At 40.3% G+C, this 23,419-nt stretch overlaps 1 protein-coding gene across 5 annotated transcripts; it reads right to left on the bottom strand.

Moving 5' to 3' along the window:
- Positions 1-232: 232 nt before the first annotated feature.
- TMPO (thymopoietin) lies at positions 233-22,593 on the bottom strand. Of its 5 annotated transcripts, XM_054069802.1 has the most exons (10): positions 22,183-22,593; positions 12,558-12,684; positions 10,774-10,932; positions 9,325-9,425; positions 4,817-4,936; positions 4,617-4,712; positions 3,961-4,071; positions 2,962-3,048; positions 2,565-2,659; positions 233-1,303 (listed from the first exon to the last, which is right to left on the bottom strand). In XM_054069802.1, the coding sequence occupies exons 1-10, from the start codon at positions 22,414-22,416 to the stop codon at positions 1,012-1,014; spliced, it is 1,422 nt and encodes a 473-aa protein (XP_053925777.1). In that variant the 5' UTR covers positions 22,417-22,593; the 3' UTR covers positions 233-1,011. The 5 variants fall into 5 exon arrangements, with proteins under 5 accessions (XP_053925777.1, XP_053925786.1, XP_053925795.1 ...); XM_054069811.1 differs by lacking the exon at positions 2,962-3,048 and having other exon boundaries at positions 22,183-22,591; XM_054069820.1 differs by lacking the exons at positions 4,617-4,712; positions 4,817-4,936.
- Between the last annotated feature and the right edge of the window lie 826 nt (positions 22,594-23,419).

Genomic DNA, 23,419 nt, shown 5'->3' with positions numbered 1-23,419 from the left:
AGTAGTAAATCTCACCTTAAAAGATGAAACTGTAGCAGACAATTCAGCAATGCCCTCTTCATACAAGAATAAAACTTCATATGGAATTTTCACGCTTTGAGAATACTTCTCTACATGAATAGTCAAAGATAATCACATAAAGCTGTACTGAAAAGATCTCGCTTTTAATAAAAAAAAGGAAAAAAACACTGCTAAAGTTGGAACTTAGACTACTTCAGATAACAACCTTGACCTCAGAAAGTATTTTAGTAGCAAATTATATTGATGTAGTTTTTATTTTCCACGCATATTACTAATAAATAAGTTCCTCTAAGACATCTCTTGCCAATTAGATTTGTATTTGGCTCCTACAACACTGTAAGCACTAAAATGAAGGGATACATTTAAATGTTACACTTAAACAGAGTTACTAATATGATACTAAGACTTTTACAGAAATGCAAACAGGTTTACAGTTACATTTACTAAAAAGTTACAGTAATCCACAGAAAAGATTGGGGCTGTACTCTCCCTTCATTCTAAAAGAGATCAAATCCAATTATACTGTCAATGTAAAAATGCATTAAAAATGCATTTCCCTTTATCACCTGCATTAAAATCCTCCTCTACAATAATCCATAGAAAAGTACAACTTCTTTTCTGTACAAAGGAAAAACTTTAAAAACACAGCTTCACATTTTACTACATTTTTGCCCTTCTCAGCTTTCAAGTTCTTACAAAAACAAATATACAGTTTCTCAAAAATGAATTTAAAGAATGACCACATTAAAAAAATAAAGCCTACAAAAAGTTCAAAGATCTAAAAAATGTTACTTCTACGGCAAAGTGATCTCCAAAGTCCAAAATGTTACCGATGTCCATGTAATATTCTCTTGCTTCATTCATCCAATTTATCAGGTTCCAATCACATTAATTCTAAGAAGTCCTTGAGCCGATGAGAGGGCAGAAGAATCATAGTTCTCTACAATTAAAAATAGGAGATCAAATCGGGTGTGCCTTTCAGAAGGATACTCATTTGGCATCGCCCTGAAAGGGCATACTCCGATATTCAGAGAAAGGATTTCCTCTATTAGTTTCCATCGACTGATAAACCAAAAACAAGAAGACCAAAACAACAAGAAATAGAAGAATTTTTATCCACAGGGGAATGGAGCGTTCTTTTTTTACTGGTGGCTTCTCTGTCTTGATGTCAGTTGAGGTACTGTACTTTGGAGCGTACTTAGAGAAACTTTCCTCCATTCTGAAGTCGCTGTACTCTATAGGCCGGCTAGCAGCTCCTTTGATTGGTTTACGGCAGCTAGCACTGTTAATTAAAAAAAAAATTGCACATTTTAAAAGGTATTCTAAGGTATGCAGGAAAATTTTAGTATAATTAAAGAACTAAAAATTATTTCTAGTGAATGCAGTACCTGAAATACCTGTGTCAAACTAACATGTCTATCATTACAGTATATTTTTAAAGTTAATCATACAATGGTCAAACTACCCTTAAAAAAACCCTCAAACATCACTGTAAGTCACCCTATCCACATAATCAATGGATTATAACAGGCAATAAACTCTAGGAAGTGTCTCTCTACGTGCATCTTTAATGGTTGCTTCTGCAGCCCCACTGGATTTCTAAACCTAAGATTGTCCCTGGCCACTGAAATATCTACTGATGGCTAAGCCAATACACAGAGACAGAAGACAAATCTAAGGGTTAAGAAAATCACATACACTGCCAAGTCTTTACATACAAGAAGTACAGAAGCATAGGTTTTTTAAAAAGCGGCACAGATTTAACTAGACTAATAGACCTCAAAACAAGAGAGTGTTAAGCAGATACACTACAGCAGTAGTAACTGGTACCACAAATTCTCCTTAAAATAAGATTTTATGCAATTGCAGCTCAAATTGAAGCTATAATTAACACGATGGAAATGCAGGAGTTTATTTCACTTCTTAACACAGGGAAAACTTTTCTCTTATTCTCTGTATAGGATACAATTTTGTGAACTGCTTCATTTATCCAGAGTTTTTTTCCCCCAATTCTTTGCTTAAATACAAATTTGCAAAGAAAATTTAATAGCCCTTCCTACATGCCATTCTTGTTCATACTAAGAGTTATCTTTGACTCCAATAGGACTACTACTTAAAGGAAAAAATAGGGTATGTGAAAATTCTTTTCGGCTTTTGAAAAGAAAGCTCAAATCTATGCTGGGAGATCTTTCCTTAGTTTAACAGCACAGCAGGCGTACAGCTGCTGCATCTAGCCCAAAATTTAAGTATTGTGAGCCACCGCCCCAGAGAAACCATTTCCATTTAACTTCCAGCATCTAGAGGTTCCAGTAATAACTCCTACTGTAGTACTACTTTGTTCTCCCATCCCAGATTTAAATGAAGAGGGTGTTTTGGCTAACAAAACTATGTATAATAGAACAGAAGAGCTAGGTGGTTATCTCAACTGTTATTAGGTCAGAGTGGAAAACTGTTCCTCAGAATCTATCAATATAATCAAAAGATAATTCTGAGCTTAGATTTACAAGAATTGAGAAATAAGCCCCCATAAGCCTTAGAAATACCTAATTCCTGTAGGTGTTGACGCCTCATAAGGGAACATTTCCTTAAGAATATCCCTTTCTACTCTTCGTTCTTCTGTATGAGTTCTCTCCAGCACCTAAGAAACCAAAAACAGTTATAGACCTAACAGACCACAAAACAAAAAGCTCCTGCATAGCTATCTCAGTGACCATAACCATGTGCAATTGGTAAGAACGAATGAATCATGACACTCAAGAAGCTTACTTCTTGGGGTTTAGAAGTTAGTTTAACCTTTCTTAGTGGTAGTTGTTTGGTAACTTTTGGTGTCTTAAAGCATTCAGTGCTCCCTTCAGCTTTCTTTGAGATAGAGAATACATTATATGGATACAATACATCTGCCAGCCAATGATGTGGATGACCAAAAACCTTAACCATCACCTCTATCATGGCTGTGTTGAGCAGATCACAAGATTGGTTGTGGCCAACATTAAAAAAGCACTGATGAGGCCAATCTGTCTCTTCTTGCTGCAAGAAAACAATGCCACAATACAGTAGAACGTTAAAAAAAAGTTACATAGTCTGAAATAGAACATCAAGTTTTCCCACATCAAGTTTCTATTTGACAACTGAGTCTACATTGCAGTCAGCATTATAAACAAAGCAGTCCATTTCATAAATCTCAGACCCACCGGTAGAATAGGCTTCACAAGTGTTAATACATGTTTTACCTACAATAACTATATGAAGCAATGAATTCTATTTAAATTCAGCCACGCATTATCTTGTAATGTAAAATTCCACAGCATTACAGTACTACACTAATACAGTTTTATATATTTGCAAATGCTTTAGACAGTTCTCCAAGACATATATGATTTTGACAGCTTTACTAGGGGAGCTGTAAAAGAATTACCATCTTTCCCTGGTAACTGACAGATATCTAGACATGCTTTCTGAATTCAGGCTTTTGGGCTAAAATAATCCTATTATTTGATTCCCTAAATTAAGGCACAGTGTTTTTTTGGGACAGGCTGATACACAAGATCAAAGGTAGGTAACTCAATCCTCGTCTGCTTTCAATATATTAAAAGAGTTTAAAAGAAGAAAAAATTTACATTTTGCACAGAAAAGTAAGTAGCAGCACAAGGAGAAATAACACACCTAAATGTATTTGGTTTAGGGTAAAAAAAAAAAAAGAAAAAAAAAGAAAAGTAGGATTTCCACACATATCCCCACTCAAATCTGAAAGGGGAGGATAAAAAAAAGCTTATATTCTGTCTTTTATGCCATGTGACAACTCTAGTCTATTTTGAAAAAGTGCCACTTGGGCAGTAACATTCATCCTCCACCCCTTATGTTCTAAGAAGTAAGCACATACACACAAGAATCTTGTTCACAGAGAGTAAGCAAGAGCAATCTAAGGTTTAATTTATTTACTTCAGCTGTGATCAATGGTTTCTTTGGTGTTCTTCTGGGCATGTCTGAGAGTTCACTGATTGACAGTGTAGGAGCTGCATGCTTGACATTTCCAGGCACCCTATTGACAACCTGCCGAGATTCAAAATTGTTCACACTCAGAATCAGCCAAAATACAAAATAAAAAGGGGAAGGGGGCAGAACCAAACAACAAAACCTTTATGTGCATTGAATATACGTATGTTAGGAGTTAACTCAAGAAGGTTATGTGACAGATACTCTGAAATAAGCATAGGAAACACATTGCTTATCATTCCAAGTAGTTTCTTTTAAGCCATTTAGAAACAAAAGCTATTTAGTTCACAAGAAAAGCCAAGCTTAAGAGTGGATATTCTGCATGTACTTAAATAAATTAAGGAAATATCTGATTTTTTAAAGTGGTTCTTCTCCACCCTCCCCTCCCAAAAGACATTAGATGGGACTTCAGCGTCTACTCAGTCCCAACTCAACATGAACTGCATTAGGTACTAATACCGATACTGAATGAGTGGTTTCAAAGACTACTGATCAGAAGACTTCTTAAGACTGTGTTCAAAGAGAATGATTTGGTCAGTAAAGATATTACAGAATACCACCACTTGCATTATTTATTAGACATATTTACTAAGCATATTTACTAGGGTCTCGTTGCTTGCAGTCAATATATTTTCAGCTATGGGAGTACTCGCTGTTATTACAGCATCATCTACAGGCAACTGTGCTGTAGCTTCCACCTGTTTGTTTAAAACAAATAAAAGAAAACATTTGAATAAAATAGTCACTGGGACCCTAACAGTAAGAAAAAAAAGCTCATCTATTATAAAAAGCCTCTCATCACCCTTCTCCTTGGTGTTCTTCTTGACACTCTTGTAGACTCCCTAGAAAATGCCTGTAGAGGTCCACTTTTTGAAGATCCACTTGTCCAGCCAGTCTCAGTAACTCCATCTTGAGAATAGGTCTATTCAAGCATCAAACACATGATCAGATACATGAAAACCAGCTCTCAGCATGGGATATCTACAACCAAAAGCCAGAATAGTATGCATATGCCAGAAGCAATGCGTCTACAATAAAAAAAAATGTGGATCCTAACATTCAATAATGAACAGCTAGCTAGATTAGTAGTGTTCCCCAGGTAATTACATTACAGCATGCTATTTTTCAAATACAGAACAAACTAGATAATGCTAAACAGAAAAAACTGGTAATCTGCTCACTGCAATATTGTGAAACAACTAATGGTACCAGTAGTTTTACATTCTGTCCTGGACAGCAGATATGCTACCTTTCAGGCCCATTACATTACCTGCCTACAAAAAAAAAAAATATTAATCTATGAGCATACGCAGAAAGGATCACCTTGTCTGCTACCAACAGGGCTCTATTCTCTCTAGCAGAGATGGGAATGGTTTATACACAGCCACCTACATTTCAAAAGGAACTAATCTCCAGCCACAGGGGGCAGGAAACGTTTTATAATCTTAATGTTTCCACATACAGAGACAAAAATTGCAGTAAGTGCCAAACTTTTATAGCCATTAACAAACAGACCATTCCCTATGCCCTATTTCAAATTTTATGCTCAAGAAAAAAATCCTCCTCAAAAATAATTCCAAACAGACCTGGAAAGGGAGATGAAGGCATGCTTCTTCTAGATTTTATACAAGTTTTTCCTTTTTATTTGTTTAAGTGTAGAAAAAATACTTGATAAGCATAGTCTAGCAATGCCCTTATCTATTCCTTTGTATCTTCAAAGTTATTCCAGTGAAACTAGAAGCTGAGCAGCTTTATGATTCTCAATATAAATTCTGTATTACAGCAGCTATATAGCCAGCAGAGGGAGCACAAGAGTTTCACTTCACTCCAAAGTCACTGAAATACTTCCAAAACGAAATGATACAATTTTACATACACACCTCAAGTCCAAGACTCAGATTTTTTTATAGAATTGTAGATTTTAGCCAAGTCTCCATATTCTTTCAGTTTAAATGGACCTCTGATGAAAGATCTCCCAATCCCTCTTTATATATTCATCAACGCTGCCTTCTCTTCCCTATTAAGACAAGCTGAACCTGCAACCTTCAATCATGGCTCCCCACCTCACCCCCATACACTTTCTATTTGAGAAGTATTGCTCACTAGAAGTGTAGAGAAAAGAACTAATTTCAGAGCAGTTCCAGTCAAATTCCACTCAAAAAAGCAGTAAGGCAATTCTCTCATCCTACTAATGTAGAGCTCCCCTGTTCCAAGGTATTTGACTAGGAACTAGATTTCTTCTAATTACAAATTAGAAGTAAATAACAGCCTCTCCCCTTAGTTCTTCAGGTGCTTGCCAGCCATGTGTTTTAAGTTCCAAGTTTTTCTTGCATGAAAAGTCTAGGAAAAAAAACCCCCAGAATCTATTGCATAAGACTCGTCCAGACCTCAGCAGAGCATACTGAGACAAAACTCAAACAAAAAGGTTGCCTACAGTTACAGTTATTCTGTCAACTAGGCAGGCCTTTTCTGCTTATCCCACAGGTATCTCAACTAAACAAACCCTACTGGAATGTAATACTCATGTCTAGGTACACCAATATTTATTCTGTATATAACCAGAGAAAGATACAACTGTGTAGTACACAAATAGCATTAAGAACATGCTTCTAACACTCATATTACACACAAGCAGTGAAGCTGTAGATTATGAATTAAACTCCGCTATCACTTACTAAGTTTTTTATTGGATGTATAGCACAAAATTTCTATTCCAGCAGCTGCAATGATGCCTATTTTAAGAAGTCCAGCTATACAGGTAGCAAAAACAAAATACAGGGAGGACTAAACCGCAGCACACACAGAACGTCACTATACAAGTCTCAAGAAGAGAGAGTAGTTCTGCATTGCTAGAACTCCTTAACATTTAAGTTTTTTAGCCCAACTCTTTCTGCATAGTGCCATCTAGTATGAAGCCTCAGGCTCCGTTTTCAACACTAATCCTTTATTCACCTACTTGATTGGAAGGAATCATTCAAATTAGGGTTTTCTTCCAACTGCTCTAGCTTGCTATGAAGAGGCAATTAAGCACAACCAGCCCAAGATCTATCCAATTCATCTAGCCCCTCTACTGCTAACTGATTGGTAAGACCTATAGGCCTGCCCAGCTTTCTCACCCTATTTCTTTTACACTAGCCTTCTTAAAGACTATCTGCGCTCTTTTCTTAAGAGAACAGTAATCTCTATTTGTGTCAAATGGCAAAATCCTTTCAGCTGTGTACACCTGGACTGAGGATTGTGCTGGACATGACCTAGAAGTGACTAACAAGTCTGTTCACACCACACTACCAACCAGCAAAGCCCCATTACTCTTCAGAGCCTCAATCTTTGAGCCAATGACACACAGTGCATGACAGTTGCACATAATTCTCCAGAATGAGTATGGTCACTTGACACATTAGCTGCAAACTTAAGATCCAATTTATAGGAAGAGAGAAAAAAAAGTGACATCTTACCCATCTTCCACCTTTGTTCTCAGCAAAATATTTGACTACACTGATTTGCTAGCCCAAACCATTACGCTGTTCTTGGCTTCAAGCAGCAGTTAGGGTTTTGGATTGGTTTTTTTTGGGGGGGGCAAAATTTTTAGATGCATCAAGTGATACTACTTTGATTAAATACCGGTGTTAAACTATGCAAGTCACAAAATAGTCCATCTATACTGCACAATAATGCTCATATAAAAGATTGCAAGACAAAACACAGTAATGACCTAATGTTATTACTGTGAAATTGGATGACAAAAAATTAAGTAAGCACTCATTACTTGAAACTGCCACAAAACTATAACGCGCAGAACCAAGGGGAAGAGAGTAAGTGGGTTCCCAAAGACTAGGAAGCTTAGTGTGCCTACAGCTGAATTAAATACCTCTATTACTCTGACGCTGGCAGGGGGTTTTGGGTGAATAGTGATTTAGAAAAAAGTAATTCCTAAAATACAAGAACCTCAAGATTCAGACTCCGATTATAAAAACCATCACGAGCAGAAGTTGCCCGAACAAATTAAGGAATGTTTTGTGTATTGAATTATGTGTGCATTTTGATTTGCAGAAGTGAAATCTGTTCAGCTTGTACCCTAAAAATACAATTAAAGATAAGCAGAACTAGTTATGGATCTCCATAATTGTGTTATATTACCCAAGCTCGCACAGCAGCATGCTACCTGCTTTAAGAGACACATACAGCAAAAGCATGTTTATATATACAAAGACACACGTGTATTGACCATACTGGCATTTATCATACTATAAAACAATGAAAAAAAGCCACTGATCCGGTAAAATGCATCAAACTACTACCAGGTCAGAATTTGAGTCACTGCATGTTTTCTATACAACTCCTTCACTGTAGCACAACTCCACTACCTCTTGGTCAAGAAGAATAAACTGTAAAGATCCTAAGGAACTTAAGCAGGGGAACAGGGCATTTAGTGACACTGTCATACTACAAAGGACAGATCAGCCACCAACTAACAAATCCAGCCGGAAGTTTGAAAATCTGAGGTGTTTCTGTAAAATCCCTCTTTCACCAAGACAACAGAACTAGTGTTATTTATAACCAAGGGACAACTGCTAGAAATGGCAAGATTTAAACTTATTTATTGTTTTTCTTCGTAGGAGAAGCTTTCCAACAAATGAATGACTACTCTAGTACTGCTGCTACAAGCGTAGTTGAGGGAAGAACATTATATAGTTAGCACATGTGTGTACACACACACCTCTATACATACAGACATAAACAAAAGTATACTGCTTCATGTATTATATTTAAATCACAGTCATTAAACAGATGTATTTAAAATGGATATCTACAGATATCAACCAGATAGATAGAAATATGACGTATGTGTATGTATTTTAAAAGACTTCTAAAGCAAACGCCTCCTCCAACAACAGTCTTTTTCCAAATCTTCTTATTTGGAGAAACTGCTTCTTTTTTTTAATCAAGTTGTTTAAAACATCCAACAGAATGACATTAGCCCATGTGACTTAAAAACCTGTCAGGTTTCCAAAGCTAAACATGTTAAGGTTGCCTATTATTCTTGTCTAAGAAGTGCTACAGCAGCTGGCAAGTCAGGCAAGCAACTTCGAGCACATAATAACTTTGAAAGTTATCAGACAGGCTACAAACAGCAGCTATAGTTAATTCACGAGATATTCATGCTGTATTAGAACAGGCTTTCTGAAAGAACTTTTAAAAAACCAGCATATCCCACTTAGTCCAATGTGATGTATTAAAAGTAGTAGGCTGCTCAGTAAGCACATCACCTGCAGTTAGTAGCCATTCCAGATGCCACTAAATTAAACATACCTGGTTGTGGTCAACTACTCTTCTTTGTTTGAGTGCTACTGAAACCTTCGTCTTGGCTTTCAATGGTTCTCTCTTCTCAAGCCTTAGCTCAGTCTTCGGATCTGTAACAAGTTTTAATGTAACTAGTTTCTATAACACTATTGGTTGTACTAGTCTAAACCAACTGTATTTTAATAAAATGCATTTTAAGAGGCAACATAACTCTGTTACGAGTCACCATTTCCTTAAGAAGTTGTGAGAGTCAGGTAAATTCCTCCATTGAACACTGAAGAACAAAGACTTTCCAAGCATAACCTTAAAAATTATTTTAAAACACTGACAAGATTTAAGTTTTGTCCTAAAAATCCTACATTTCAGACTAGCTTTGTCTAATGGAGCAGTTCCATTCACAACCTGGCATCAAGTTGCAATTTCCTTAACTAAAGTACCATTATACTATCGATTGTAGTAAAGGTATCAAAGTTTTTCAACATTGTTTAGGCTGTTAGTTTCATTTCCTATAAAATACGTCCTCTTATACAAACTCCTTTGAAATGCAGAAGGGAGAGTCATTAGCAGCCATTTTAACATTAAGAGGATCTATTATTTCTAACCTCTTTCTAACAGCGCTACACCAACATACATACAGTTTATTTACAGAAACTTTTTTTTGCAAGAGGAAGTGTGTGTTCGGTTTTGGGTTATTTGCCCGTGTTTGAACAGTTTGGTAATTAGAATGAAAGCATAGGTAAGCATAAGAAAACAGCTTTCAGTTGTGACTGGGCTCTTGGCTGTCTTAGCAAAAAATAAATAAATTTCTACCCACCACCACCCCCTCAAAAGTATAAAAGCTTACAAAACCCAAACCACACAAAACAAGCACCTTCAAGCATTTGATTCAAGACACCCTTTAAAACCTACACTGGTTTTAGTTTTTGTAAGATGCATCATGGTGTGGTTTAGGGTCTGCTCTCCCTACTTCTAAACTTTTTTAATATAAACTTGATGTTAAAACCACAAAAACCCACCCCACACTAAGTCAGTAAGGGAAGAGCATAAGAATCATTGAGTCCTACACTGGAGACATTAAACGTTCTAGAACTACAGACATTTGTGCATTATCCCATAGTAAATATAACTACCGTAAGACAAAACTACACTTGCACTTGAAGATGAAGTGCAAACACTGCACACTTCATAATGCAGTTCTCCTGCCCATCAGATCTACAGGCTCCAAACTGGGGAAAATGGATAGAGGGGAACAGTCTAGCAGCAAAAAAGTTTCCTTTACCAGAAGAGGCACCTGGATCACTGTGCTAGTACTGCATGATAAAGTACAGGATTCAGATGGTCTACAGCAGTATCTTAAAGCCTCATCTAACCGCAAGCATCTTTAGATATTTCTTCTACTGCAAGTATTACTGATGTATAAATTAAACAGTTCACAAGCAAATTCCACTTAAGTCTTACCTTCTTCATTGTCACTGTACTGATCAGAATCATTATTTCCATTCTGTCTGGTGTTCTCAGCAGTTGAAGAAATTGCAGGCAGAGGAATAGGCGCTTTCAGTTCCGGACCTTGCTCCATCAGTTTCAATAGCTTTTTCTCATAGAGTTTCCTAGTAGTAGCTATAAGAAGGAAAGATGTTTGTTAAAGATAGTTTTCACCTTTCCTAAATTGATTGCTAGAACTTAGCTGTTACATATTCCTTGGAAATCTCTGAATGTATGGGGGTTTTTTTTATTTTTTCTGTCTGTATGGCCCAAAGTATATACCTCTAGGTATATAACTAACTGTTAAGGTTTCTAACTTTTTGGTTTAAGAGAACTCCCAAGATAAATTTAGACCCATTAGTACACTGACAGCTGCAAGCATTTATCTATGGCAAGGGAACTTACCTGCATCCTGGATGTTTTGTTTCATATGCTGCAATAAACAAGTTATGCCCTCACAGAAAAAAACAAAACAGTGAGATCGATATTGCAAGGGTGATACTTTCCACAAAGATTCCACTACTATCCTCTTAATCCCTTTGCCCTGAAATTAACACCTCTTCTCCTTTAGTTTAACACCTTTGCCCTGCTGACAAATTCAGTCCAATAAGCATCGCAGATGGTGCAAGTAAGCTGCAATAATGGAAGTTCCTGTTTGCTACATCTAGACAGCAGGTTGGATCACTTGATCTGAGAGGAAATTTGTCTAAAACTAGAAGGCATCAAGCCTAGCACATCCATATCAGGACTGTGCTGACAAAAATCTGCAGAGGTAAACAGTGCCCAAGCTGTTAGCAGCAGCAAAGTCTAACCTTGGAAGGTTTCACATATGAGGATGCCACTCTTCTTTTTAAAAGTGGCCGACTCTCACAAGAAACGGAAGCCTTACTCTATAAGGACTAAAGTTTCTACTTAGACCAAATTTGAATGTCTTTCCAGCGGACTGTATAGATAAAATTTTAGTTAAATTTTTGAGAAGACTTGCATACAGAAAGAGCCAACAGAAAACATTCTGCATAAAACTTTCAATATACATAGGACTCCAGATTCCATCACTGACACTTCCATCCACCCTGGATTTTAAGAACATTCCACAGAAGACTCAGCACGCTACAGGTGACAGTCTTTTTTTGATGAGTTGCAAATTTGAAGTCCCTTTCCATTAGGTCAGTACACAATCTGAAAGGCAAGGAACTTTCACCCCACGTCACAGGTGAGTGCCCAAGGCAGGAGATTAAACTGAGGTCAGGACTTCTCCTGTTGCAAGTTAGCATGCAGTTCAAGATTCAAGGGGCCAGGAAAAAAAAAAAAGAAAGGAAAACATTATAGCATAACACAGTGAGTAGGAAATGCTCACGGGAAGGAGAAGTTCCATGTTTTCATTCTGCTCTCAACTCTATTATGTTATCATGCAAAACTGATTTTCCATTTAAGCAGGCCCCAGATCTCAACCTCTGCATCAGAAGACATAATTAACCCAGCACTGAACGTTAACTAATAGTTGCACAGCTTCAGAAGGGAAGTTGGAACATCTCCAGCTGGTCTAGAACACAAGAAGTCCAAACTGTGAACCTGTCTACACCGCAATACCTCAGTTTTCTCAATACACAGTTCAATGAAAACATCTTAAGTAGGAATTGCAACAGTATTGGAACTAAACTTAATAAGCAACTGGATCAGAGAAGCTTAGAACACTCAGAACTGAGATTTAGTTAGAAATAGGCTGAACACATGAATATTTGCTAGTTCAGTTGACCTACCTACAATTGGGCCTGGATTTACTCCATACTTTACAAGTTGCTCTTGAAGATCTTCATTACTCATCTCCGTTATATCTAGATCATCCTTCTCCTCTGGCCTGGGTTTGTCAGTTTTCTTTGTGGCTTTCTGTGAGTTGTGTGAGGGAGAAAACAGAGAGTTTCCAGTTAATAGGGAACTGGTCTTTTTCTTTTAAGGGAAAAGGAAGATATGAGACTCCTAAACATACAAAGCCAGACTAAGTAATCATGCTCACCACCAACACCTCTAAAGCCTACATGAAACACTTCAAACATTTACACCTACTAAACAAACATGCATTAATTTCCTACTTGTATAAGGCAATATCCATAATCACGCTTCTTTTTTGTGGAAAAACAAACCCAAAACAACCCAAACACACAAAAACTTACTCATTATTCTGATCTTGTATTTTAATTTGAGGTATACAACAAGAGAGGACTTCTTTCCTTTGACTGGAGAGGTAAGCTTCTAGCTGGTTTGCCATCACTACACTAAGCTACAAATATTTACATTCCATTGACATCTCTTCCCATTATTCTTCTACCTAGGAGGTCAACTCTTCTTCCTCTAATGATATGGGAGAAGTTCTTCAGTAGCCAGAGCCTCCCAACCAAACTCCCAAAATCCCCATTCCCACTCATGCTGGTGTTCTCTGTAAGATTATACAACGTTACAAATTGAGCCCAGGAAAGGCAAAGCCACAAACACTCTCAAATTTTCAAAATCCTGCCTGTCTGCTTAGGCCCCTGCTACTATAGCTCTTAACAAGTCCTAAACCCAACTCTGGCGACACTTGAACAGTTGGCAAGACACCACTACCATATACAGATGGTTATCAAAATAATCTGCCAAGACGCTACTCCTAAATTAGCAGTTTCCACTATATCCAAACAGAGCGATCATAACATTTGTTCGACTTGGGAAGCCTTTGTTACTACAATAGATATATCAAGCTCCAAGATCTGCAAGAAAGTGAGGCAGAAACAGTACACTTAAGATCTACTTGCTCTCAACTAAGATATATCTTCATACTGCTTTGAAATACGTTATATAGAAATATGTTTTAACACTCCCAATTAACAGGAGTGGGTTTTTTTTGTTATATTTAGTTAGATAGTACTAAAAGACTAAGATGACTGACATTTACTTTTGAATGTGTGGTCATAATGCTATTTCAAGTTAAACATCACATCAACAAGAATCTCATTTCAGCGCATTTTTTTTCTGGACTACTTAACAGTCCAAACGTGGAAAAGTTCCAAAACGCATGCTGGGTTTTCTTGTTGGGATCGGTTTAGACTATTGACACCTCTGCTGTTTGCACACATCACCAAGCAGATCAACTAAGATGCTACTTCATATTTCAGAAGAAAACCACCACCATAGTGTAGGAAATAAACATTTCAATAGTGTTTTAAATTAGGTTTCCAGTTTCTTAAATACATCTCTGCCTTCGTATCACTTAGAGGCCACAAACAAGACTGTAAGAATATTCACTAGAAAAAGTATGCAGCATGCTACTAGATATTTTACAGAAATCTTAAATACCAGAAATCTAACTGCAACTAATGAGTGTTATGGCCCTCTTACAAAATAAACTCACGTATCTCATAGTATCTTCAGTACTTTTTTTCTTCCAAGTACCTTCCATTTCTTTCTGCAGTATTATCACACATTCAGACCATCAGAATTAGTCAGTTTCAGCAGAGAAAAAGGCAGGGCAGGGATGAAATGCTGAAGACAATCCATGTTCAACAATATGGCCAGACGCACTGATTACCTTGTGTTCTCTGCAAAGTCTTCAACTTTCACTTTTGCATATCTAGTCTCCTTAAAGCACATGCAAATTAATGTCTCTTGTACAAGTAGAAAGCTGTCATTTAACTACTCACAGATCACAAAATCAATCCCTAGGAGCATAAGACACGACAGAAGAATCTCTCATACCCTGCCTGTGGTAAGGCAGCATTAACCTCAGGAATAGCATTAGCTTTATTTATCACTACTATTAAACTATAAAGCAGTACTATCACTACTTATCCAAAGGACTACTCTTGTGAAACATATCAAAAGAGCTAGGCTTAAAATTTATCATTGCAAATTAAAACTAAACAAAAAAACTACATCCACATCAACCTGATCAGGTTACCATTGCTAAAATTAGTCTTACTGTGGTGCAGACATGAAATGATTAAAATGAAATTGTGGCAAACACCAGGATTTGCGAAATTAAGGTGGTGCCGCTGACCACTTTGCACGTAATGCAAATATTCTTGCCACACTATAACCAGACCAATAAATTCTTATCCAAAGACCTGATTCCGTCTGGAGTCAACAGCATTAAAAAAAGTACTTCTAGTCATTGCCACTTTTTAGATAACGACAGATGGAACAGGACCTGCATATTTCACTTGAGACATTTGTTCACATCAAAGAGACAGCAAGTTAAATGGTACCTACATCAGGATATTAAAGGACTTTAATTCCAAACAGGTGTGACTTCGTCACTAGAAGCAGAAAGGTTCATGGCTTCTTTACTGTTTCTCTGAAAGAGGTTAACATAGGCTAAGAAAGCTCAAATCACGCCAACACAATGCTCTTTAATTCTCCAGTTTGTACATTGTCCTCTCCGGCAACAAACAGTATTTCTCTTGGAGGAAGAGAAGATAAGAAACTAAACATGCCAAGTCTCACTAAGAGACTTACACTGTGAAACAGATGTCTGCATTCACCTTGCACTTTTTACTCTATCGTATCCGAACACTTCCTGCAGCAGAATTTTTTTTAAAAAAAACAAGTCCTGCTGAACTTTCTAATCTCAAACACCTCCAGACAATACTTGCCAAAAGCTACAGGACAACCAAAATAAACAAGGGAAAGGAAATTATGCAGCAGTAATTCAGAGATACCAACACACTCAGCTTCAAGAATTCTCTACCTTTTAACCTTAGTTAGTAAGTGCCAGGCTTAGAGTTTTCAAGCCTATGTACCCTAACAGTCCTAAATATGAGATTAAGGACTACTAACCCTTTTACCTTCCCCTCCCCCCGGACCCTAAATTCCATGTTACTCAGTGAAGGGAACATACCCACTCTGAAAACAGATGAATGCTGCTTAACAAAGAGGGTTTTTTACAGAGAACCTAAGTGAAAGAGGAAAAAAAAAATCACAACAAAAAAACAAAGTAAGAAACCAAACTAACAGATGGTCTCATGGCTCTATCAACTGAATGCTGACCTGGAGATTTGGCTTGCATGTGTCCCTGCTGAACAACTGACATGCACTAGTAGACAAAAATTACTTCAACTGGATTATGTCATTTAAATATAACCACTGTTAATACACCAGCACTCCAACAAGCATGTCTTGCTCATTCAGGAGTCTAGAACAACATGTCTTAAGGTGCAGAACAGCATGGCAGGACGTCTCACTGCAGCAGGTGGTACTTGGTCACCTCAGCCCTACTGCCCATAGCTTCCACTCAGGAGATAAATACCATTTTAAAGGCCACAAAGGTCTTAATCTCCACTTTTATTATTACCTTTCTTTTTTCCAGTAGGGAAGGGGTTGAAACCATACAGTTACCTCAGCTACAGATGCTATCATTACCACACCATTCTGATCATAAAGAGCTCAAGCAAGCTCTTAATTTACTTGACTATTTGATTAAAACAAACAACAAAAATCATCTTTACCTGACAGGTCTCTTCTATAAACTCCTGAACAGGCCTTCAGGCCTTTCAGGTCCAGATGCTGTCATTATAACTTCATTAACAGAAGTGAGGGGCAGACACCTGACCGATCTTTTCCAAATCACCACTTTAAAGGTCAAAATATCACTCAGTTGCTTTAGAAGAGATTCTGCTAGGACAGGGACTGCATGAATGAACTAAGTCATAAAACCCTACATATTCTGAGCTCTGCCCAGCTCCTGCTTAGCAACAGTGTCAAGATGATATTTTTGGTACACACTCTAAAACAATATTGCTAACGAGGCAAAAATGCCATTTCATAGTTGTTTTTCCTTTAAGCCATCTATCCTGATATTCAGCCCATAACTAACCAGAACCAGCAACACCCAAATGCAGATGGTTTCCCCTGCACCAAAAAGATGTCTCTAGCTACTGCCATATCACTATGCTAAACAGACTTTGAAGAAAAATGTTGCTCGAAACGATTACTAGAGCTGGAGAAGCTGGCTCCTCCAGACCATATTATCAGACTGAAACCCAAACAAGTATGATTTTACAAGCTTTTTCTCTCTCTCCTCTCCCCATGAGAGTATATAGCCAAAGTAAGCCCATTACGCCTCTCCCTACCCCCCTCCAAATAAAAGGACTATTACATTTAGAGATATATAGATTTAAAATTACACTTCTACATATTTCATAGGAAAGCTCTTTAAAAAAATAATTTAGTGCGTTTTACCCCAAATATAAGTAAAACAGAATGTTATATATTAGACAGCATTTGAAGACATCTACAAAGCACACTGCATTTTATGCAGTAGAAGGGGGGTTTGAGGCACCACATCACAAAGCATAAAACCACTGAATTTTACCAGGGAGAAATTAGATCTTACTGCAATAAAATTGGGTTTTAACTTTAGGTCCCCCCCAAAAAAGTCTAAAGAGTTTGCTGTCCTAAAGCACAATGGTTTCAGGGCCTGAAAACAATGCAATCAGAACAAAAGCCCTAAAAGTTCTGATCTGCTCATACACACGTTAATCATCCATATGTTCGCTGCTGCATCAGAATAAAAAACCAGGTCAAAATAAACCCATATAAGTGAGACAGTAGCATTGCCACTGTGGATGCATCACATTTGTCTCACATCACATCAATTTTACATCACTAGCATATTAAGGTTTTTATTTTCTGAGGGATAGGTTGGATGTAGTATTGATAGAGCTGTGCTGGAAGAGCGATGCATTTAAAAGATGTCATTTGTAGTAGAGTCAGAACTATAGGATCTTGTCTCAGTGCTGCACAGCTTTTATCAATAGAAAATCATGGAATCATAGAATAGTTTGGGTTGAAAGGGACCTTAAAAATCATCCGGTTCCAACTCCCCTGCCATGGGCAGGCATGCCTTCCACCAGACCAGGCTGCTCAAAGCTCCATACAACGTGGCCTTGAACACCTCCAGGGATGGGGCAGCCACAGCTTCCCTGGGCGACCTGTGCCACTGCCTCACCACTCTCATGGTGAAGAAATTCTTCCTTATGTCTAGCCTAAATCTGCCCCTCTCCAGTTTATACCCATTGCCCCTAGTCCTATCACTACAAGCCTTTGCGAACAGTCCCTCCCCAGCTTTCCTGTAGACCCCTTCCAGGCACTGGAAGGTCGCTATAAGATCTCCTTGGAGCCTTCTCTTCTCCAGGCTGAACAACCCCAACTCTCTCAGCCTGTCCTCTTATGGGAGGTGCATCTAACCAGATTATCAAATGCCCAGAACTTAGAAAAAAGAACATTAAGATGCCAGTTTAGACAGTTTAAAATCACTTATGACTGCAGCAATCTCAAAACATTAACAGTCAGTATCAAAACCCAGGTGTAGCTTCACTGCCTTTTCAATGGCTGCAACATGGATTTTGAGAGTACCCTTTTCAACTTGTTTCTCACATCCATTTTTAAGAAAACCCCTGCTCTCCCCACCTTCAGCACTCGCTAGTCAGCTGACAGACCCAATCAGGCACTGATTCAAACAGGGGCACCGGCTCCCTCCCCTCAAACCGAGCCCCAATCCCTACGCCCCGCAGCGCCCCCTGGAGGCGGCCCTGCCCCTTGCCCTGCCGCCTCCGCGCGGACCCGGGCGCTGCCGCTCCAGGCTCGGCGATAACGCCCTCCAGGCACTAAAGGGAGGGGCGAGCGGAGCCAGAGAGAGGCCGGGAAAACGCTCAGCGACCAGCAAATTCCCCCCGCGATGGACACCCTTACTCAGGCCATTATGGTGTCCTGATTACAATCAATTTTTTCACACTAAAAGCCTTAATGAACAATATATTCTGTGCTTCTTTGATAGCCTGTGCCCATAAAGCAAGGACAGACTGCTTTTTGACTGTGATCCCAATCCTTCCAAGAGGACTGGAGCAAGAGAGGGCTATTCACTCAAAATTTGGATTTCAGCAGGCACGCACACAAGTTCAGGACTCACAACTACTGCGCTGGTATTACTACTGAATAAGCACATACTTAAGGAGATTACATCTCCCATTTGTGTTGCTCTTCTCTATTAAAAAGTACCCACCACTTTGTTCCATGAGCAATTCCAGCCCTTTTCTACCTCTCCCTCTGCACATCCAGCATTCATTCATTCACCCGAGCACTGGGATTGAGTCTTAACTACCAAATCAGTTTGTTTGGGTTTTTTTGGCTATTTCATGGGGGGATGGGGTGGGTGGGGTGTTGTTTGGTTGGTTTGTTTGTTTGTTTGGTTGGTTGGCTTTTTAAGGATTGTACAGTATTAAGCTATACCCAAAGAAACAAAAAAATAAGGAATAGTAGAAAGCACAGTGGGACAGAACGCTCTAAATGCAAACCTATGTAAATGTTCTTTGAAATGTATTTACAAGTTAATACTAGCCTTGGCTGAGTCATCTGGATTGAAGGGACTCGCAATTTTCAAGTTAAAGAGTATTCAAATTTTTAGTGATACAGGAAACACAGAATAAAGCAGTCCCGATTTTCTAGTCCCACAGAAGATAACTTTGTAATGTAGTGAAGTTATTTTAGTGTTCTAGAAACATTAAGTTGACTGCCTAAGTACAAAACAGCTGGTTTACATCCCCCCCAATGTACACAAACCAATACCACAATTTCCAAGACCTGTAATATCCATAAAAATAGCACTAAAAGCATTGAAATTTTGTTACTGAGATCTCAACCTATTAACAGAGAAGAGCCATGTTATTATACAACTACACATTAGAAAGTTTTTATTTCCTTATGCACTCAGTGCAACTTGTTTTCTGATCCTTTTAAGTATACCCATAAAAGCAATACCTAAGATAAAACAAAGAAGTTACACAGTGGAGTGGAAGACAGAAGATGCTGAATTCACTTTTGTTTCCAGAGTCCACAAAGCGACTTACAGGAAACGTGGGATTTCTTTACTCTTTTCTGCAATGTCTTGCAGACCCAGCTTCTCCCTTTTGCCCCTTATTTCTAGTTTCCTCTCTTCCAGAGATTTGAGTGCTTTCCCTCCTGCTCTCTCAATCTTATCAACGTAGTTCACTTTCTTTCCATACCAGAATCCCTCTTCCCCTGGATATCAAACTTCCTTCACTCTGCCTCTCCCTTACAGTCGATGTGGGTCAAGTCACTCTGCAGACCTGTACAATACCCTTTTGGAAGGGGAGTTGACCACAAGAGCACCTTAAACCAGAAGGCGTTAACAGGGACAACTGCCACTCAAGCTACAAGCAGTTTCAGAACTACCTAAGCAGTACTAAGCAGACAACAAGCACACATAAAATGAGATTTTTTGGGGGGGTTTGGCAGGTGGGAGGGAGGTGTGTAGAGAGGTAGGGGAGGGGGCAACGGACCCAAATCCAAGCGACTGCCACTGGACTATGCAATGAAGTTTTGGAAGTTACAATACACTGCTCTTACATTAACACACAAGACTAGCAGAAAGCACACAGAGGCTTCCAGACATTGTTAACGAAAGTGTAAGAGTACCACCCATTCTGTAAACAACAGAAAAGTCACCTTTAATTGTTTAAGCTTAAGCACTGGAAAAATCATATCTAGGAACTTCAGCAGTTGTGGGATTTTCCCCCTCCTACAAATGGAAACACATCAGATTCAAGCTCATCCTATTTTACTCCAAAGCACTTTACAAACGCTACAGCCGGACCACTTAAGTCAGAGAACTGCCCAGTCACTGTAAAGTTTCCTCAGTGAATGCCACTTAAGTATTTGAATTAGACAGACACTAAAAAGAGGCAACTAATTTCGTTAGAAATTTCTTCTTCTTTTAGTTACAGTTTTCAGCTTCTTAATTCAAGAACAGTTTGTTGACTTTTTTTAGGTTAAAACACAAAAGACCTTCAAAAGAGTCTATTTCTCTGACCTCTCTGTACAAATGAGCTTTGAAAGACAGTATTTCAGATACAATACTTGTAGTATCACAAACACTACAACTCTGGTAGCTGGCAAACACTATAGAATTCTTCAGATGAGACCAGACAGCTTAGATTTATGAATTAAAAGATTGTTTTTTCAATATATGCAAATCTACAGACTGCTTGAAGTAAAAAGGAAATCACATTTTCCCAAAGGGAAAAATTCCAAATGGTATCAGCCTCCCACTCTTCCTTTACATGATAAAGTACATCTAAGAAAGCAAGTAACTGTGAGCCAACAGAACATGCAGCAAAGGCACTTTGCTATAAAACATATGGTTAGACACATGAGAAGCGGTTACATTAAGCAGACCCTCTTTACGCTGAGCAGCCCGCTTCATTAAACAAACCAAACAAGCTTCCTTTCACAGCTTCATCCTTTCGTCTGGAGATGATTTACACAGAAGAGCGCTGCTTCCATACAACCAAGGAGCCTTCTTTCCAAAGTAAGTTGCAGCCTCATAGAGTTTATCTTGCCTTATTCCTCCAACACCCGTGTAGAATCATAGAATAGTTTGGGTTGGAAGGAACCTTAAAGATCATCCAGAGAAGAGGAACGAAGCTGGTGAAGGGGCTGGTGAGCAAGTCTGATGAGGAGCTGCTGAGGGAACTGGGGTTGTTTAGCCTGGAGAAAAGGAGGCTGAGAGGAGACCTTATTGCTCTATACAAGTACCTGAAAGGAGGTTGTAGGGAGGAGGGTGCTGGCCTCTTCTCCCAAGTGACAGGGGATAGGACAAGAGGGAATTGCCTCAAGCTGTGCCAGGGGAGGTTCACACTGGATATCAGGAAAAAAATTTTCACAGAAAGGATCATCGGGTACTGGCAGAGGCTGCCCAGGGAGGGGGTTGAGTCACTATTCCTGCAGGTATTTAAAAGACAGGTAGATGAGGTGCTCAGGGACATGGTTTAGTGGCAGATAGGAATGGTTGGACTCGATGATCCCAGAGGTCATTTCCAACCTGGAGAATCTATGATTCTGTGATCTAGTTCCAAGCTGCGATGGTCAGGGTCACTTTCCACTAGATCAGCCTGCTTAAAGCTCCATCCAACTTGGCCTTGAACACCTCCAGGAATAGGGCAGCCACAGCTTCCCTGGGCAACCTGTGCCAGTGCCTCACTGCTCTCATGGTGATGAAATTCTTCCTTATGTCCAGTCGAATATGCCCTTCTCCAGTTTATACCCATTCACCCTCGTCCTATCACTACAACAATCCCTTCCCAGCTTTCCCGTAGCCCCTTCAGGTACCAGAAAGTCGCTATAAGATCTCGGAGCCTTCTCCAGGCTGAACAATCCCAGCTCCAGTTTACAGGCAACCAAGTACTTAAGCCACTTCCCGCCAAATCAACGCGGCAATCGGTGGGGCTGCTCTCCCTGCTGGAGCAGCTCCGACCCTCCTCCTCCTCCCCCGCGGGGTCCGTCCCGCCGGAGCCGAGGCGGAGCGGCTCGGGCGGGCAGGGGGGAGGCGGGACTCACCCTGCCGGCGGCGCGGCTGCGGGCGCCCAGGGGCGTGGGTTCGCGCTCCTCGTCGCTGGAGAAGTCGGGCTGCGCGGCGGCGGGCGGGTTGCGGGCGGTGAGGTGCTGCAGGTAGAGCTGCACGTACACGTCCTTGCGCTGCTCGCCGCCCGGCAGGCTCACATTGTTCGCGATCAGCTCGCTTTTCAGCTTCTCCTTGGTCAGCACCGACGGGTCCGACAGGAACTCGGGCATCGCCGCCGCCCGCCGCCCGTTCGGCACCAACAAAGCGCGGCGGGAGGGGAGGGGGAGGAAGAAAAAGAGGAGGAGAATGTGCAAGAGGAGGAGGAGAACTCGTTCGGCTCAGACAGCCAGGCGCGCGGCAGCCAGGCGCGCTCCGAGCGCTTCGCCCAGCCTGCAACAAGCGGCGCGGCGATTGGCGGAGCGGGGAACGAAGCGGCGCGGCGATTGGCCGCCAGGCGGGGCGGGAGCGGCGCGCGGGACCCGCCGCCGTTAGTGCTTTGCGCGCGGCGCACAAACGCAGTTTAAATTCGGCTCGGGCGGGAGAGGCGGGTGGGGAGGGGGGGTGGGGCTTCCGTAACGTGCCTCAGCCTGTGACGACGCCGCTGCCGCTAGGAGCTCGGCGGGGTCTGTCCGCCGCTCTTGTTGGCCGTGAGGCGGCGGCGGGCTGCGTTCGGCCCGTTCTGGGCTGGCGCGGTGCCTGTCGTGTGGAGATGCTTGTAATCTTCTGTCATCCCTGTGACCTCGTCTGGGGTATCGTGTCCAGTTCTGGAATCCCCGGCATAAGAAAGATATGGAGCTGTTGGAAAGGGTCCAGAGGAGGACTACAAAGATGATCAGAGGGCTGGAACACCTCCCATATGAGGACAGGCTGAGAGAGTTAGCGTTGTTCAGCCTGCAAAAAAGAAGGCTCCGAGGACACCTTATAGCACCTTCCAGTACCTGAAGGGGCTACAGGAAAGCTGGGGAAGGACTGTTTACAAAGGCTTCTAGTGATAGGATGAGGGTGAATGGGCATAAACTGGAAAGGGGCAGATTTAGACTAGGCATAAGGAATAATTTCTTCATGACTAGAGTGGTGAGGCACTGGCACAGGCTGCCATGGAAAACTGTGGCTGCCCCATCCCTGGAGGTGTTCAAGGCCAGGTTGGATGGGGCCTTGGGCAGCCTGATCTGGTGGGAGGTGTCCCTGCCTATCGCAGCAGGGTTGGAACTGTATGGTCTTTAAGGTCCGTTC

Source organism: Cuculus canorus, chromosome 1, assembly GCF_017976375.1.
Source record: "Cuculus canorus isolate bCucCan1 chromosome 1, bCucCan1.pri, whole genome shotgun sequence".
Taxonomy (NCBI): domain Eukaryota; kingdom Metazoa; phylum Chordata; class Aves; order Cuculiformes; family Cuculidae; genus Cuculus; species Cuculus canorus.
The sequence above is the reverse complement of the archived record's forward strand: the minus strand, read 5'-3'. Positions and strand labels throughout refer to the sequence as shown.

Coding starts and splice junctions, on each gene's coding strand:
- TMPO (XM_054069802.1), bottom strand. CDS start 22,416: ATGCCCGAGTTCCTGTCGGACCCGTCGGTGCTGACCAAGGAGAAGCTG. Junction 4,072..4,616: donor CTGCAAGCAACGAGACCCTA/GTAAATATGCTT, acceptor GAATCTCGGCAG/GTTGTCAATAGGGTGCCTGG. Junction 3,049..3,960: donor AACCATTGATCACAGCTGAA/GTAAATAAATTA, acceptor GTTTTCTTGCAG/CAAGAAGAGACAGATTGGCC.